This window comes from Bison bison, unplaced genomic scaffold, assembly GCF_000754665.1.
Source record: "Bison bison bison isolate TAMUID 2011002044 unplaced genomic scaffold, Bison_UMD1.0 scf7180017864172, whole genome shotgun sequence".
Taxonomy (NCBI): domain Eukaryota; kingdom Metazoa; phylum Chordata; class Mammalia; order Artiodactyla; family Bovidae; genus Bison; species Bison bison.
Window position 1 is genome coordinate 3,730,687 of NW_011494744.1, and position 19,091 is coordinate 3,749,777.

General features: G+C 40.9%; 1 protein-coding gene across 1 annotated transcript in view; it reads left to right on the plus strand.

Moving 5' to 3' along the window:
• Positions 1 to 19,091, plus strand: part of HTR7 (5-hydroxytryptamine (serotonin) receptor 7, adenylate cyclase-coupled) — a 97,461-nt gene that overhangs the window by 3,763 nt on the left and 74,607 nt on the right. The window contains exon 3 of the mRNA XM_010842223.1: positions 2 to 458. Within this exon, the coding sequence (XP_010840525.1) occupies positions 2 to 458 (457 nt within the window). The remainder of the gene's footprint in view (position 1; positions 459 to 19,091) is intronic.

Here is a 19,091-nt window from a genome sequence, read left to right on the forward strand (position 1 = left end):
GACCTGAGCCCCGACGGCGCCGGCCCGGTCGCGGGCTCCTGGGCGCCTCACCTGCTGCACGGGGTCGTGGAGGTGACGGCTAGCCCCGGGCCCACCCGGGACACGCCGCGGGACAATACCTCCGGCTGCTGGGAGCAGATCAACTACGGCAGAGCCGAGAAAGTTGTGATCGGCTCCATCCTGACGCTCATCACGCTGCTGACGATCGCCGGCAACTGCCTGGTGGTGATTTCGGTGTGCTTCGTCAAAAAGCTCCGGCAGCCCTCCAACTACCTGATCGTGTCCCTGGCGCTGGCCGACCTTTCGGTGGCCGTGGCGGTCATGCCCTTCGTCAGCGTCACCGACCTTATTGGGGGCAAGTGGATCTTTGGCCATTTCTTCTGTAACGTCTTTATCGCCATGGACGTCATGTGCTGCACGGCCTCGATCATGACCCTGTGCGTGATCAGCATCGACAGGTAAGGGCCGGGCAGCCCTGTGACGGGGTCCGGCAGTGGGTGTGCTGGCAGCTTAGCCCCGCGCGCTCGCCTTTCCTTGTCAGATAAACCAGACTTCACGGCGGGATGAAGGGCTGCGCTTAAACCATCAACCCCCACACGTCAACCCTACACCAACCAAGCTACTTCAGTTACAGCTTAGCCTGTATATACCTTTAAAAGAAGAGCTTGAAATGCCCTGGTTTATTGTAGTGAGAATTTTAAGACCAAAGTTAGGAGTATTTTAAGCATTAGCAATTCCACCAGGGGGGTCCCCTGGCTTGGTTTCCAGAAGGAAGAAATTTGATCCTCTCTGAGGCTAGCTAACAAACCCTTGCTGTGAGCCTGAAAGAATCAGTTCTTTAAGAAACCAGCAGGAGAAAAGCCACCTTGCTTCCCAGATTGTAGAGGCTACTTCCCAGGCCAATAAAAAGACCTAGGGTGGTCCCAGGATTGGGGGGTCTCCATGTCTTAACGTTGCTGATTCTGAATCACTTTCTTTTGGAAGTCTGGTTTTAGTGTCTGGCAACGCTGTCTGTATCTACAGGCTTACTGGAGCTGTACTCCCTGTCTGAATGGTTGATTCTAGCATTTCATCATATCCCTTGGGAATCTTCTCTTGAGAACTCCCCCACTGGAGTAATTGAAACAGAGATTGACCATCTGTCAGGGATGCTGAGGAAAAAATTCCTGTCTTGGGTGTCAGATTGGAATAGGAGACCTGCAAGGTTTCTTCAGACTCTAGCATTACAAGATTCTGCAATGGAGCTAGCCTTCAGTGCTAAAGATATTGTGCAATTGACAATTTGGAGTATGGTTCTAATGCTCTTTGTAGACAAAACAACTCTTTACTTCTCTTGAAACTGAAATGTTAAATCTTAATATTCACAGTTAGAATTTTGTTAGTATTTTAAAATCGGCACAGGACTGGTATCCTGTTGTGTTTAATGATACAGAGAAACAGTTGCTTATTTTCTTAGTGGACCTACGGAACCTTTAAATGTGTAGACCTTCCAGCAAAGGAGAAATAATTGGTGCCTCCACACTTAAAAAAATGTCTCAAAGGATAGTTAGCACAAAACTGAGATTTTCCTTCTTTTCCTCCCTGTAAACACGGCTGTTTTCTCTGTGTGTGTTTTGTATATATTTAATCTGTTCTGCTGTTTTACTGCTTCACCAGGGTTTACAGTTACTGAAGGAAGGGGATATTTTCAGGGAAAAAAGTACATTTAGTTAAAGATATAGATTATTTTAAAAAATTGATCCTGCTATTTTGTGTATTATATTAGGAGCTTCCGATAGCAAACAAGGAATTATTTTTAAGATTAGAACATGAACTGCCTACGTGAGAATATTAGCTCCAAACTTGACAGTTGAAGTTCTGAATTACTGTAGTTAAGCATGACCGCAAATACGCATTTATAGTCTGACTGTGGCAACAGGAACTAGGACAGTGCACTCAATATACGTAGTAAGTAGATGCTTGAATTATAAGTGTAAAAATCTGACTGTTCATCCAGCCCAAACTGTGCTTCTTGTATGAATGGAGCCCTTTTCAATGGAGTTTAGTGTAATAAAAATAATTTCGACTGCAAGTAATGCATTTATAATCTTTGTTTTCAATTTCACAATTGATAAATGATAAACAAACGGCACAGTGTGCTTATTGTTTGCTGGGGTCACCCTGAGATTACTGTACACAAGCTAAAGGCTTTCTTTACTCATGATGCATGTGCGACTTAGCAGCAGCAGGAACATCTCCAATACAGAGACAGGTTAATCCTTCTTGGCAAGAGCGTCTAATTTCTTCTTCAACTATATATATCCTTATGATTGGCACAAGTTGTGTTAATATAGGGATGCAGAGTTTATCTCTTAGGTTTTTTTTTTTTTTTTTTTTAATGAGAATTGCCCCATTGGTGAATTCTGCTGAACAGTTGTTTTAGAGGATGAACACGTCATTTTTTGATAAAATGAAGAATTTGTAACATTGGAAGACACAGATTGTTTTTCTTCCAAGAACAAACAGAACTAAAACTGAGGAACAGGAAAATGTGTTTGATAGCGATTGATTGCTAAGGTACATTATTTCTGTTTTTTCTTCACTTCCATCATAGAATATGGCCAACAATATAAAAAGGTGCTAAGAAAATATGAAAAGATTGAATTTTCATTAATTCATTCTTTCATGTACCTAATATTTGTTATACTGTGCTTCATGAAGCATAGGCAAAGATGAATAATACTGTTCCTGTTTTTGATCTGGATACCTGTTGGACACTTAGCCTTGCAAAATAGAACCTTAGATTTTTTCTTAATCTTTCCCCACCATGTTGGGATGCTTTCCCAGCCTTTTCCAATGGAATTTCATGCCCCTTTTCATAAGCTTCAACACTCCAGTCTCCACCCTATATCAGTAATGACCCATGATCATTGAAGACGTAGCAGCCATTGAATGGAAACTCCTTTGTCTTTCAATCACCAAACAATTTTTCCTGCATCTGTACCTTTACTTCCTTCTAGTTAAAAGCAAGAAGGCATTGTGTGCCAGCAGAGACCAGACCATCCCATCCCCTCTCACCTTCTGGAGGACCCAACCCTTAACCCCTCATCTCTCCTTTGTCTTCTGTGTTGCCTCTCAATAGGGTCAGGCTTAATCTTCTGTTTTTGAGAACTTCTCTTTGGACTCATCCCTCCCTCCAGTCACCGCTTCACTTCACAGTGGGAAGTGGAGGGATTATTGCTCAATTGTCTCTGACTCATTGTGACCCCATGGACTGTAGCCCACCAGACTCCTCCTCCTCCAGGGGATTCTTCAGACAAGAATATTGGAGTGGGCTGCCATTCCCTCGCCAGGGGACCTGCCCTATCCAAGGATTGAATCCGGATCTCCTGCCTTGCAGACAGGGTCTTTACTGTCTGAACCGCCTGGGAAGCCCTCCACTTCACCGTTAAGCTGTTCAAAGAACTATGACCACAACCTGACTTTAGATCCTTACTTCTCAGAGAGATGGGTTTGGCCCTCACCAGGTCTACTGTAATATTTTAACTGGCCTTCCTGATTTCACTTCTCATCCATTGCCTATGAAAATGCTAGAATGATTTGTTTTTTAAAAAGTGGTTTTAAGTGAGGTAACATTTACCTGTAGTGAAATGCACAGATACTAAATGTACATTTTGATGTGCTTTGACAAATGTTTTTACACATTTAACCAACACTCCAAATAATATATAGATTATTTTGTCATACTAGGAAGTTTCCTTGTGCTATTTTTAGAATGATCTTTTAAAAACAGAAATCAAATGATCTTTTATATAAAGTTTAAAAACATGCAAAACAATTCTATATATTATTTAGGTGAACTTATATATAAGCAGTCAAAATATAAGATAGTGCAGAAGAATGGTGAGCACCAAATTTATGAGAGTAGTTATCTCTAGTAGGGTGGGGGTGGGGATAATTAGGGAGTAACGTGTATTGATGATACTGGTCAAGCTATATTTTAGTGGTTGATACAGTCTTGTTATCCTGTGTGTAACTTTCTGTTTTTTTTTGGAAATACATATAGAGAAATGAACAATCCTAAATGTGAAGCTTGATCCCTTTCCATGAAGTGAACCCATGAATGTAACTGGATCAAGAAGTGGAACATTACTAACCAGCCAGAGGTCCCTTCTTAATTGTTCCCAGTTTATATTCTTCCCAAAGATAACAGTTATCCCGATTGTTAGCATCATAAACTAGTTTCTCTTGGTCAAAACCTCACAAAATGGAATAGTATACTGTGTACTTGTAAACCTGGCATCTTTTGCTCACTCTAAACCTGTAAATGTGATTCGTCAGGAGTTTTCAGTCTGTCCGTATTTTGTTCCTTTTTTTCCTTTAATCCATTTAATTTGATTATCAGTTCGCCTGCAGATGCACATTTGAATTGTTTTCAGTTTGTACCTGTCACTAACCATGGATATAGGAATTGGGTAAGTGTGTGTGTGCTCAGCTGTGTCTGAATTTTTACGGCCCCATGGACTGTAATCTTTAAGGCCCCTGTAGCCTTTCAGGCTCCTCTGTCCATGGAATTTTCCAGGCAAGATTACCAGAGTGGGTTGCCATTTCCTACTCCAGGGATCATTCCCAACCCACAGATTGAACCCATGTCTCTTGCATCTCCTGCATTGGCAAGTGGATTATTTAGCTCTAGCACCACCTGGGAAGCCTTTTACTAACAGTTCTTCTATAAATATATAATGTATAAATCATTTTGTGTACATATTTTCGTTTCTTTCAGGTAAATGTAATACTGGATAATAAGATACCTTATTGCATTTTAATTTTATATACCCTCTCACATCTTTCATTTTATAGATGCATTTTAATCTACAATACACATTTTAAAAATGTATTAGAGTTTTTATTGTTACTTTAAACAATCAATATTCATTCTTACATGTTTACCTTTTCCATTGCTCTTTATTTTTTACCTACATTACCATGCCTTCATCTGGGATCATTTTCTTATGCCCATTATACTTTTATTAGCATTTTTTCAAAGTGAGGGTTTACTGCTGACAGATCCTCTCAGTTTCTACTTATCTGAAAATATCTTAATTTTACTGTCATTTTGAATGATATTTTCTCTAAGTATGTCATTCTATTAATATATTGAAGGTTTTTTCCCAGCACTTTAAAAATCTTATTCCATTGTCTTCAGGCTTCCATCCTTTCTGTTGAAATGTCAGTCATTAACCAACATTATTAATACTTTTATGAAGATACTGTGTTTTTTTTTAACCTCTGGTCACTTTTAGGATTTTCTTGCCTTTAGTTTTTATCCATATTTTTATGATGTCCCTAGGTTTGGCATTATTGATTATTTTCTGTTGTAGATTTGCTGTCAACCCTGATGAAGTTCTTAGTAACTTTTGTGTTTGTGCATTGCTATCTCTAACTTGGTTGTATCTCTTTAAATACTTTTGTTGCCCCTTCTTTCTCTCTTTTTCTATGTCTTCATTTACATAATTTAGGTCTTTTTCCTTTATCACACGTGTATCTTACATTCTTCTTTCTTTTCCATTTTAGCTTTTCTTTGTGCTTCAGCTTTGAAGAATTTTGACCTACCTTCTTATTTATTAATCATCTCTTCTGCTATGTCTAATATGTTGCTCAGTAGTTTTAATTTTACAGTACTAGAAATTATTTTTGATCCTAGTTTTTGCATTTGATTCTTTTTATTGATTCTAACTCTATGATGAAATTCTTTGCCTTTTATGAATTTTTCCACTTTCTTCTTATATTTCTAAATATATTAATCGTCAGATCAGATCAGTCGCTCAGTCGTGTCCGACTCTTTGCGACCCCATGAATCGCAGCACACCAGGCCTCCCTGTCCATCACCAACTCCTGGATTTCACTCAGACTCACATCCATCGAGTCAGTGATGCCATCCAGCCATCTCATCCACTGTTGTCCCCTTCTCCTCCTGCCCCCAATCCCTCCCAGCATCAGAGTCTTTTCCAATGAGTCAACACTTCGCATGAGGTAGCCAAAGGACTGGAGTTTCAGCTTTAGCATCATTCCTTCCAAAGAAATCCCAGGGCTGATCTCCTTCAGAATGGACTGGTTGGATCTCCTTGCAGTCCAAGGGGACTCTCAAGAGTCTTCTCCAACACCACAGTTCAAAAGCATCAATTCTACAGTGCTCAGCCTTCTTCACAGTCCAACTCTCACATCCATACATGACCACAGGAAAAACCATAGCCTTGACTAGATGAACCTTTGTTGGCAAAGTAATGTCTCTGCTTTTGAATATGCTATCTAGGTTGGTCATAACTTTCCTTCCAAGGAGTAAGCGTCTTTTAATTTCATGGCTGCAGTCACATCTGTAGTAATATATTAATCATAGTTATATATTAATCATAGTTAGACTCTTTTCCTACTAACTCTAATACCTGAATCACTTGTGGTTTCTTTGTCTGTGATCTGTTTTTTTTTTTCCCCTCTGGGTTTGTGCTTTGTGTCTTGACATGTTTAATTAACTTTGATTGTATACTCAACATTTTGTATGAAAAATTGTGAATGTTGTATATGATTTTATCTCCAGAGAAAAAACTTCCAGGCATGCACATTGGGGGACTGATTATTATAATCCAGCTAGTGACTTAGCTGACCATAGGCATTGTTTTAGTTTTGATAAAACTGTGTGTGCCACTTGCTGATGCCTCTTTCTAGGTTGTAGCCTTCTTGGAACTGCAGCTAAGAGCGTAGGGTGTTCTCAGTGACTTCTCCCCCTGGCTAGTCCACACGTCTTTTCTCTCCTCAGCAGTGTGAGACTATCAAAATTCTCTCTGAAAGTGTTTTTGGGAGCCTTCTCCTTGGCTTCTTAGCCTCCTGCCCTGCACAGCTTTAGAACTGAGCAGATGTCTAGAGGGGAATACCAGCCAAGTGCTGGGCTTAGTTTTCTGCTTCTTTTTTATTTGGATCTTGGCATCTCAGAGCTCTTAAGTTTTGTCTTTCTTTCCTCAAGAGACTGCTGAAATATCTTCTGGTATTTTTGCCTCTTAATAGCAACTGTGTTGAGGCTGTTTGCCTGGATCCTCAGCCCCTTACCCCTCCCCTACTTTAGGCAAATGTCCCAAGGGAAAGAATGACTGCAGAATTTTGGCTCATCTCTTTGTGGTTCTCTTATCACTAGGGTTTGTCCCCTCAATTACTGGTTGTCTCAAAAACTCTGTTATGCCTTTAAGCAGGTGTATGTATGTATTTGTGCTTTATCCAACTATTCTAGTTGTTTTTAGCAGAAGCATAGTCTGAAGCATTAAGCAACTCCATTATAGGGAGAATTGGATGTGTGCCTGAAAGATTTTAAATATACAGATGTAGAAATATAGCCATGTAAATTTCCTGCTTAAAAACCTTCATTGGCTTTTGGTTTCACTAGGAATATAATTCAAAGTCTTCAGCATGCTTACAGGGTCCCTGATTTGTTCCTCTCTTACCTCCAACAGCATTTTGTACTGTATTTCACCTTCCTTTTCGTAGTATAATCATATTGGCCTTTTTCAGTTTCTCTATCATGCCAGATTCTTTCTATGTCAGGCTTATTCCGTGCAGATCCACCAACTAATATAGTTGCAATACTATGATTCCATGTCTGGAGTTCTATTCCCTAATACATGTTTTTTGATCCCAACTTGGAAAGCTTAAACTTGCTTAACCCTATAAAATGGCTGCAGTGAAAATATCTGAAAAATACCAAATATTGGCAAGTATGTAGAGCAGAGGGAACCTTTGTACATTACTAGTGGGACCGTGAATTGGTGAACCACTTTGAAAATAGTTGGCATTATTAGGTAATATTAATATGTATACCCTACGATTCTGTTATTGTAGCAGTAGGTATATGTCAGGGAGACTCTTGTCACCAAAAGTCTTGTACAGACTATTTATAATATTCACAAATTTGAAACCCCCAAATTTGAAATATATTAATATATAAATGTATCAATAGTAGAATGGATAAGCTGTGGAGCATTTACATAATAGAATACTATTCAGTAGTGATTATCAAACTTGAGTGTCATCAGAACTATCTGGAGGGTTTATTAACACACAGATTACTGGGCCTCATTCCAAGAGCTTCTGATTCAGTAAGTCTAGGGTGGAACCCAGTGATTTGCATTTCAAACAAATTCCCAAATGATTCTGATGCTCTTGATTTTGAGACCTTACTTAGAAAACTGTTGCTATACAGCACTGAAAATTGCTGTAGTAAAAGGAATCTCACAAAGTAATTTAAGCAAATTTTTATTATAAAAATTTTGAAACTTAAAATGTAAGAACTAAGAGTCTAGTATAAAGAGCCTAATCTATCCATCACAAAGTATTTAATGTTTACTTTGCAACTCCTTCCTCACAGTATTTTAACTCAAATTTTAGACATTGTGGCCTTTCACCCATGAATATAATGCTTTGAAGCCACAAACATGATGCTGAGCAGAAGAAACAGAGTAAAAAGAACACATATAATGTAATTCTATTCATGTGAAAATAGAAACAAGCAACATTATTTGGAGATACATAGAAATGGAAATATAAAGAAAAGGAAGGAATTATACATCATGAGAACAAGGGTAGTGATTAATTACTTCTAGGTGGGAAGAAACATGATGATCAGAGAGGCATGCTTTTGAGGTGGCGTAATGTTTTCTCTCTTGCCTGTAGAGGTGGATACAGGCAAGGTATCTTGAGGGTTCTCTAAAAGTTACTATGAAAATATCCATGTATATTTTAGGCTACTTCCTACATCTATATTTTAAAGGGACAGAAGTATTTATTTGATGGCACCTTGTGAGGTGTTCAGGATTTACATCGGATGTATGGTTAATCAGGGCAGATGCAGTTACTGTTTTAATGCAGTCAGCATCTGGTGGTTTTCAGCCTCATGTGTGAGGGCAGGGCTCGTCTTTGGATTGTCCACAGTTACAGGAACTCCTCTGGCTAATTTGCAAGAGCCACAATCTTTAATTCTGACTGTGTCTGGCTGAAGCCCTGCTTCCTCGCCAGGCGCCATGACTCATTCGCCTCAGTGATCTGAGTTCTGCTCTTGGCTTTAATTCTGCTGCAGTCAGCAGTGCAGGGTGCCGTCTGGCTTCTCTGGATCCCCTTTCTCTTTGAAGGAAGTCATCCTTGATCATCTCTAAAATTAATTTTCAGCATGTGTATATTCTTTAAGAGTTGATAGAATCCTTTTTTGTTTTTTTTTTCCTCCGTCTTGTCAACTGGATAGTGAGTACAGTGGCTAGAGGGACAACCAGGGCCATGCTGGAGGAGGAGGAGAACTGTACGGGGAGGGTTGCGGGGACCCTGAAGGGTTATGGACTCTACCGGATTGCATGTCCCTGACTTCTTACTAGTGGTTGAACAGATATTGTTACGTCGTCTGTCACAACTTCTAAATCTTAGTGCCCGTTTCTTATGTGTGTATCCTTCACACTAATGTTCTATATATTTCCTGAAGCATCATTGTGAGGTGTCACTGTGCCATTCTCCTTTGGGAATAATGATTACTGTTTTTAAACATTCTTTTCCATTCTGTTTTATTTTAGAATATTGAATATAGTTCCCTGTGCTGGGCAACAGCCCCTTTTGTTGCTTATCCATTCTATATGTAATAGTTTGCATCTGCTTATCCCAGACTCCCGCTCCATCCCTCCGCAACTCTCCCTCCCCCTCGGCAACCCCAAGTCTATTGTGAGTCTGTTTCTGTTCATAGATAAGTTAATTGGTGTCTTATTTTAGATTCCACATGTATGTAATATCTTATGGTGTATGTCTTTCTCTTTCTGACTTACTTCACTTGGTACGGTAATCTCCAGACCCATCCATGTTGCTGCAGATGGAATTATTTATTTTATTCTATTTATGGCCAGGTGGTAGCTCAGCTGGTAAAGAATCTGCCTGCAATGAAGGAGACCCCTATTTGATTCCTGGGTCAGGCAGTTCCCCTGGAGAAGGGATAGGCTACCCACTCCAGTATTCTTGGGTCTCCCTGGTGGCTCAGATGAATGCGCCTGCAATGCTGGAGACCTGGGTTCGATCCCTGGGTTGGGAACATCCCCCGGAGGAGGGCATGGCAACACACTCCAGTATTCTTGCCTGGAGAATCCCCATGGACAGAGGAGCCGGCGGGCTACAGTCCATGGGGTCGCAAACAGTTGACTGAATCGACTAAGCACAACACAGCACAGTACTGTATTGTATGTGGGTACAATATCTTCTTTATCCATTCATCTTGGAATGGACATTTAGGGATAAGGGCCTTCTGTGCTACATAAATTCATAGAGACTTTACACATAATATCTCATTTAATCTTCATAACACCTTTGTAAGGGTGTTTACTGGGGCCTCTGCTGTCATTGAGGTCTGCTGGCCAAAGGTATAGGAGACAGAGTGTGAACATTTCCAATCCCATTTTGTAGATGAGGAAGCTGAGGAAACATATACACTGTATAGAGCAGGAACACCAACTGAATCAAAAGCCCTTATGGGTTCCTTTACTACATTGTAGCCATTGCTTGCTGAAGGAGGAGGATATTGTGAGTATAGCATTCAAGGCCTTTTGTAATTTGACCCCAGCCTCCTTTATAGCCTCAATCTGACTTAACTCCATCATAGGTATCCTCTCTTTCAACAAGATGTCAGAATAATAGAACTAATGTTCTTACCCCCTAAACTTGTTCCTCTTACAAGGTTCCCATCCCAGTAAATGGCATTAGGCTACACCCATTTTTTTTGCTAGACTTTTAGGTATCACCTTTGAAATTTCCCACCCAACTGCTCACTGTCACCAGCCCATCACCAGATCCTACTGACTGTCCCTTCACTTTTCTTCTCCCCACTCCCAGGACCAGAAACTCAACCTAAGTCTCTGTCATTTTTCACTTGGACCCCTTGAAGTAGCCACCCAGGACTCTCCCTGTATCTACTCTTGCCACACATTGATAACAAAGTGTGTAACCCTGGCTATATGTTAGAATCATCTGGACAATTAAATATAGCAGGGCTCGGAGTCCGTCTCTACAGATCCTGGTGTGGAGTGGGCCTGGGCATCAGTGTGTTTGAAAATATCCCTCAGGTGATTCTAATGTGTATCCAGCCAGAGGGAGAAGCCCTGAGTTAGGGTGATCTTTATAAAAATGTAGATGTGATTTTATCCATGGTTCCCAAAGTTACCTGCACATCAGAATCACCTTGGAATCTTCCAAAAATTCCAAAACCCATACCGAGGCCATGCACAAACCCAGCTGATGTACAACACTGCGGGCAAAACTTATGCATTATATTTTGGAAGCTTCCTAGGTTAGTCCAGTGTGCAGCCAGGTTTGGGCACTACTGAATTATGCTGTTCTCCTCTTCAAACTCTTTAGTGGGTTAATGAGTTCCCCTGCTTTGGGGATAAGATGCTAAATTTTTAATATAATTTAAAAGATTTTGTAATCTAATTTCTGTGTATCTTACTAGATCAGGGGTTGGCATTTTTTTTTTTCAGTAAAGGGCTAGATAGTAAATATTTTGGGTTTGTGTACCATATGGTCTCTGTTGCAACTCCCCAGCTCTGCTTCTGTAGCATGAAGGCAGCTGTAGACTGTATGTAAATGAACAGGCATGGATGTGTTCCAATAAAACTTTATTTATGGCTCCTGCAATTAGAATTTCATATGATTTTCACAATGTTATTAAATATTATTCTTTTTATTTTTTTCAACTATTAAAACATATGGAAGCATTCTTAGCTGATGGGGGCTGGTATACAAAAACAGGCAGGGACCAGATTTAACGCTGCTGGAGTTTGCCGACTTCTACCCAAGATTTGGTTTGATTCAATTCAATTCTCTATCTTATAGATCATCTCTCTCCCTCCCTCTGTCTCTCTTCCCCCCATATTCTGGCAACTCTGAGCTTCTTTGACTTCCTTCACATTTTGCTGTTCAGGGACTTCACAAGTCTTTTTATTGCCTGTTCCCCACCCCACACCCTGACACTCGTATGTGCCTCTTGGGTGAGTTAATTCTTATCACTCTTCAGACAGGTCCTTGACTAGATGTTATTGCCTCATGGAAGCATTCTGAGAATCCCCAGACTATCTTAGTCTTATAACTCCCTGCAGTTTTTCTTCCTTGCACTCACCTCGGTCTGTAATTACCGGTTTTAAATTAACTGTAGTGGATTCATGATTTGCGGGATTGTCCGTACAGCAGACATGGCAGGACCAAGGTCTCTCTTATTGGAGACTGTGCGCCCCGCCCCCAGCATAATAGTTGGTACATAGTAGGTGTTCAGTTAATCCATATGGATTGACTGACGGAGGAAGGAAGGAGGGGAGGGAAGGTGGGTACCTCTGATTCCCAAGTATCTGGCCTTGCCTTCTTATTCTCTAGCTTCTTATGAAATATATTCCTCTTGGGGAAGTTTTTTTGGAAACCAAATTAGGGTTGGGAGATTGTGTGATGAAACAGAAGCAGTGTGGACAGTCCTGAGGGGTCATCCCATTAAGCATTGTAAACTGGTGAGTCACTTTCTGCTCTCCACGCATGTGCAGAACACTGACATAAACAAAGCCCTAGTGATGCAAAAAATTTAGCAGCTTAGAGCCCAGGAGTCAGCTTTTTATTATCACCATTGCTGTGCCATGAAGCAGTGTGAAAAGGCAGGCACAATGAAACAAAAATCCCAGACTCTTTCTATTTCAATGAATAAAACATATTTTGACTGAGCTAATGCAACCCAGAAGGAAAGCCATAGGTGTCAGGCATGACAGTGGTACCCAAGGTGGGGAGCACAGTAACTGACGGTTACAGGATCATTTACTGAGTGCATACTACGTGCCAGGCCCAGTGCCAAGAGCTTAATGTGGTACAACTCACTTCATTCCCATGAACACTCTGTGGGCACTCTCATGCCCACTGCTCCTGCTGGATGAGGAAAGGGAAGCTGAGAGAGGTGCAGTAGCTTGCCCAAGAGCAAGCTGTGAATCCCATTTATTGGGGGGTGAGTCCCCCTCTTTTGAGGCCCAGAGGGGTATTGGCTTTCTGAACATCATTTCTGAACATGCCAAGTGATAGAAGGTATTTTCTCTTGCTGCTCAGACAGGGACAGTGACCAGACGTGTTCTGGCACATTTTCCTCTAGCATTGGTCCAGGGCATTCCCTCACTCCAGTGCATCCATTAACTCTTGGGTTACAGTTAAGGTGAGGTCACTGTGAAATATTATGGAATATTAAGATCCATTTTGTGGCTCAGATGGTAAAGAATCTGCCTGCAATGCAGGAGAGCTGGGTTTTATCCCTAAATCAGGACGATCCCCTGGAGAAGGGAATGGCAGTCCACTCCAATATTCTTTCCTGGAGAATCCCATGGACAGAAGAGCCTGGTGGACTACAGTCCCTGGGGTCACAAAGAGTCAGACATTACTGAAGTGACTAGCACTTCCCTTCAAAGATTTAAGTTGGAATCTGAGCAAGAGGCCCTAACAAAGAGGCCAAGTATGTATGTGTGTGTGTGTAAAGGCGGAGGGTAAAAAGAGGGGTAGGTAAGTGGGAGTTGATATGGATGGAGAGAGAGAAGAAGAAGGGGAGGGGAGGTAACAGGTAGAGGGTACATGGGCAAGCAGGTTAGAGGAGATGGTGAAGGTGATGTTTATTTACTAAGCAAACCCTTGTTGTTTGCCTACTGGGTATTTAAGTACTGTCGGATACAAAGGTGTATAAAGACACAGCCTCGTCCTCAAGAGGTTATCTAGTTGAGCATAAATTATTTTTTTCACATACCAGAACATTTGTACCTTTAAAAAGTTAGGTTGTACATATTCCTTTTCAGTCAATCCCTGTGTGGTATGACCTTTCTTGAAGGGATTCGTGAATCACATAGCTTCTGGTTGCAAACAATTGGGTGGTTTGAGCACTTCCGTCGATAAAACCCCCAGTACTCTATGGTCTGTTTTTGAGCATCCTCTCTGTGCCTGAAGAATTCTTGCTAAGACTGCTGCAAAACGAGGGCTGCGAGGTCGGACCTACGTGCTCATGCTTCTGATGTTGCCTGTTGAAGAACAGGATGCCAGCCCCCGGGGGCTGAGCAGCTGTGGGCCTTCGGGGGAGCATCTCCAGTGCATCTATTTGGGGAGCTTTATTTTTGCCTGTTTAGCCAGTTTGTATTCTCACTTTCATCCTGGCCTCTGTTCTGATTCAAATTCTGTATTTCTGGGCATTCTGATAATATTTCCCACTCTGTCAAAGGGAGGCAGCTGGATAGCTTTCTTCCTTCCAAATGGTTCTTTTATCTGGAACATCAGGCAGAACCATCCACCTCACGGGGGCTATCAATATTTATAGTCAGGCATGTGGAGACTTAAATGGCATGCTTTAAGCCATCTATCATCAGTCCAGCCCAGCTGCCTGAATATTTCAGAATTTTATTTTGGGGAAATGTATATTCTATACATTTGGTTTGAAGACGTCTCTGATATTCTCAAGAGAAGTCTTTGCAGAATCTCCTGTTTTGAGAAATAGATTGCCTCACAGTTTCATAGTTGACAGTTTTCTGAAGACTGCAGGCTTCTACCACTCTGTTCCTTTCGGGGTAACAAAAGTGATAGTCTTCTGATAGCAATTTCTTAACATAGAAAAATTGCCCTTTTTTAAGTTAAGGGAATCCTAGGGGATTCATCTATTCACATCTTCAGTATTTATTGATTACTTAGTCTTCATTGGTTACTCTTGTTTATCCTAAATAAAGCACATAAGGCCTTTGCTGTCTTGAATTTTGTATTTGAGTAATAATAAATAGGTAAGGAACAGATATACTAAAAAAAGCCTCATTCACACATGCACACTGATTCATTAGTGATAAGTGCCAGATGAAAAATTAGAACAGGATGATGTGTTACAGTGGGTGATCCTGAGGAGGTGACATATACATTGAGGTGTAAAGTAATGTGATGGATCTGGCTGTGAGAAGATCAGGAGGAAGAACATTTTAGGCAAAGGCAGCAGCTGGTGCAAAGGCCCTGGACCAGTGTGACGGGAGTAGAGAGTTCAAGGGGAAGCCCAGAAGGAGATGACAGTAGAGCAGTGGTCACAGTCGTATTGAGGTTTGGGACAGTTAAAGAGAGTGGATTTTATTCGAAATAAAGTGGAACCCTTGAAGAGTTTGAAGTCTTGGGTGACATGATCTGGTTTATAGTCTTAATAGTTCCTTGTGGTTACTTTGTGGAGAATAAAATGGAGAGGAGTGAGAGTGAAAGTTGGGAGACCAATGGGAAGGCTTCTGTAATTGTTAAGATAAAAGAAGATTAAAAGAGTGAAGTTGGAGAAAAGTGGAAGGATTTGAGGTACATCTGGGCTGTACATTGACAGGACTAACTGAGGGCTCACTTTGCCAACAAAGGTCCTTGTAGTCAAAGCTATGGTTTTTCCAGTAGTCATGTATAGATGTGAGAGTTTGACCATAAAGAAGGCTGAGTGCCAAAGAATCCATGCTTTTGAATGGTGGTGCTGGAGAAGACTCTTGAGAGTTCCTTGGACAGCAAAGAGATCATACCAGTCAATCCTAAAGGAAATCAATCCTGAATATTCATTGGAAGGACTGATGCTGAAGCTGAAGCTATAATACTTTGGCCACCTGATGCAAAGAGATGGCTCATTGGAAGAGACCTTGATGCTGGGAAAGATTGAGAGCAGGAAGAGAAGAGGGCAACAGAGGATGAGATAGTTGGATGGCAGTAATGGATATGGGTTTGAGCAAACTCCAGGAAATAGTGAAGGACAGGGAAGCCTGGCGTGCTGAGTCCATGGGGTTGCCAAGAGTTGGACATGAATAACCCAACAGACTGAGGGATTAGACGACAGAGAAGGATAAAAGATGACCTTGTGCTTTGGGCTCAAGCAGCTCAATTGATGGTTATGCTAAGTCATGCTAAGTCACTTCAGTCGTTTCCGACTCTGTGCAACCCCATAGAGGCAGCCCACCAGGCTCCCCCGTCCCTGGGATTCTCCAGGCAAGAACACTGGAGTGGGATCGATGGTTATGCTGTTGACCAAATAAGAGAGTTGCAGAACTGGTGGTAAAAATAAAAAATTCTATTAATTTTTGAAAATAAATTTATTTATTTTAATTGGAGGCTAATTACTTTACAATATTGTATTGGTTTGCCATACATCAACATGAATCTGCCACGGGTGTACACGTGTTCCCCATCCTGAACCCCCCTCCCACCTCCCTCCTCATACAATCCCTCTGGGTCATCCCAGTGCACCAGCCCCAAGCATCCTGCATCGAACTTGGACTGGCGATTCATTTCATATATGATATTATACATGTTTCAATGCCATTCTCTCAAATCATCCCACCCTCACCCTCTCCCACAGAGTCCAAAAGACTGTTCTATACATCTGTGTGTCTTTTGCTGTCTCACGTACAGGGTTATCGTTACCATCTTTCTAAATTCCATATATATGCCTTAGTATACTGTATTGGTGTTTTTCTTTCTGGCTTACTTCACTCTGTATAATAGGCTCCAGTTTCATGTACCTCATTAGAACTGATTCAAATGTATTCTTTTTAATGGCTGAGTAATACTCCATTGTTTATAGGTACCACAGCTTTCTTATCCATTCGTCTGCTGATGGACATCTAGGTTGCTTCCATGTCCTGGCTATTATAAACAGTGCTGCGATGAACATTGGGGTACACGTGTCTCTTTCCCTTCTGGTTTCCTCAGTGTGTATGCCCAGCAGTGGGATTGCTGGATCATAAGGCAGTTCTATTTCCAGTTTTTTAAGGAATCTCCACACTGTTCTCCATAGTGGCTGTACTAGTTTGCATTCCCACCAACAGTGTAAGAGGGTTCCCTTTTCTCCACACCCTCTCCAGCATTTATTGCTTGTAGACTTTTGGATCGCAGCCATTCTGATTGGTGTGAAATGATACCTCATTGTGGTTTTGATTTGCATTTCTCTGATAATGAGTGATGTTGAGCATCTTTTCATGTGTTTATTAGCCATCTGTATGTCTTCTTTGGAGAAGTGTCTGTTTAGTTCTTTGGCCCATTTTTTGATCAGGTCATTTATTTTTCTGAAATTGAGCTGTAGGAGTTGCTTGTATATTTTTGAGATTAGTTGTTTGTCAGTTGTTTCATTTGCTATTATTTTCTCCCATTCTGAAGGCTGTCTTTTCACCTTGCTTAGAGTTTCCTTTGTTGTGCAGAAGCTTTTAAGTTTAATTAGGTCCCATTTGTTTATTTTTGCTTTTATTTCCAATATTCTGGGAGGTGGGTCATAGAGGATCCTGCTGTGATGTATGTCAGAGAGTGTTTTGCCTATGTTCTCCTCTAGGAGTTTTATAGTTTCTGGTCTTACATTTAGATCTTTAATCCATTTTGAGTTTATTTTTGTGTATGGTGTTAGAAAGTGTTCTATTTTCATTCTTTTACACGTGGTTGACCAGTTTTCCCAGTGCCACTTGTTAAAGAGATTGTCTTTAACCCATTGTATATTCTTGCCTCCTTTGTCAAAGATAAGGTGTCTATAGGTGTGTATAATTTCACAATTTGTATGGAAATACAAAAAACCTCGAATAGCCAAAGCAGTCTTGAGAAAGAAGAATGGAACTGGAGGAATCAATCTGCCTGACTTCAGGCTCTACTACAAAGCCACAGTCATCAAGACAGTATGATACTGGCACAAAGACAGAAATATAGATCAATGGAACAAAATAACGATTCTATTATTTATTTGTTTCATTTTATATAGTTGTGATTCATTTTATTGATGTATAGTTGATTTATAGTGTATTAATTTCTGCTGTACAGTAAAGTGATTTGGTTACACACACACACACACATGCTTTTTTATATTCTTTTCCATTATGGTTTATCACAGGATGTTGAATATAGTTCCCCTTGCTATACACTAGGACCTTGTTGTTTATCCATATACTAGTTTGTATCTGCTAAGTCGCTTCAGTCGTGTCCAACTCTGTGCGACCCCATAGACGTCAGCCTACCAGGCTCCCCCATCCCTGGGATTCTCCAGGCAAGAACACTGGAGTGGGTTGCCATTTCCTTCTCCAATGCATGAAAGTGAAAAGTGAAAGTGAAGTCGCTCAGTCGTGTCCGACTCTTAGCGACCCCGTGGACTGCAGCCTACTAGGCTCCTCCATCCATGGGATTTTCCAGGCAAGAGTACTGGAGTGGGCTGCCATCGTATCTAGCCAACCCTAAACCCCTAGTCCTTCTCTCCTACACCTGGCAACCATAGGTCTCTTCTTCATGTCTGTTTCATAGGTAAGTTCATATGTGCCATGTTTTAGATCCCTCAGGTACATAATGTCACTTGGTATTGTCTTTCTCTTTCTGACTTCACTTAGTATGATAATCTCTAGGTCCATCCATGTTGCTGTGGATGGCATTATTTCATTCTTTTTTATGGCTGAGTACCATTGCATTGTCTGTATGTACCACATCTTCTTTATCCATTCATCTGCTGGTGGACATTCAGGTTGTTTCCATGTCTTGGCTATTGTGAACAGTACTGTATGCTGTGTGTACAGTATTGTTTTTGTATTATGATTTTGCCCAGATAATGTACCCTGGAGTGCGATTACTGGATCATATGGCAACTTTATTTTTAGTTTTTTTGAGGAATCTCTGTATGTTATCCATAGTAGCTGTGCCAATTTACATTCCAAACCAACAGTGAAGAGGGTTCGCTTTTCTCCACACCCTTCCCAGCATTTGTTATTTGTAGACTTTTTAATGATGGCCATTCTGACAGGTGTGAAGTGATATGTCACTGTAGTTTTGATTTGCATTTTCAAGAGTTCTGTTTTGAATGGCAAGTTTGATATCAATAGACATTTGGATATAAGAGTCTAGGATTCCAGAGAGAAGTAGAACTGGAGATACAAATTTGAGCATCATTGGAAATGATGTATAAAGCCACAGGGTGGGTCCAGCTACTAGTTCTTAGGGAAGTAAAACATTTAGAGGTAAAGAGAAGAGAAAGAGCCAGCACAGTTTAAAACATGGACGCAAAATAGGTACATCTGGAGGTGCCATCATGG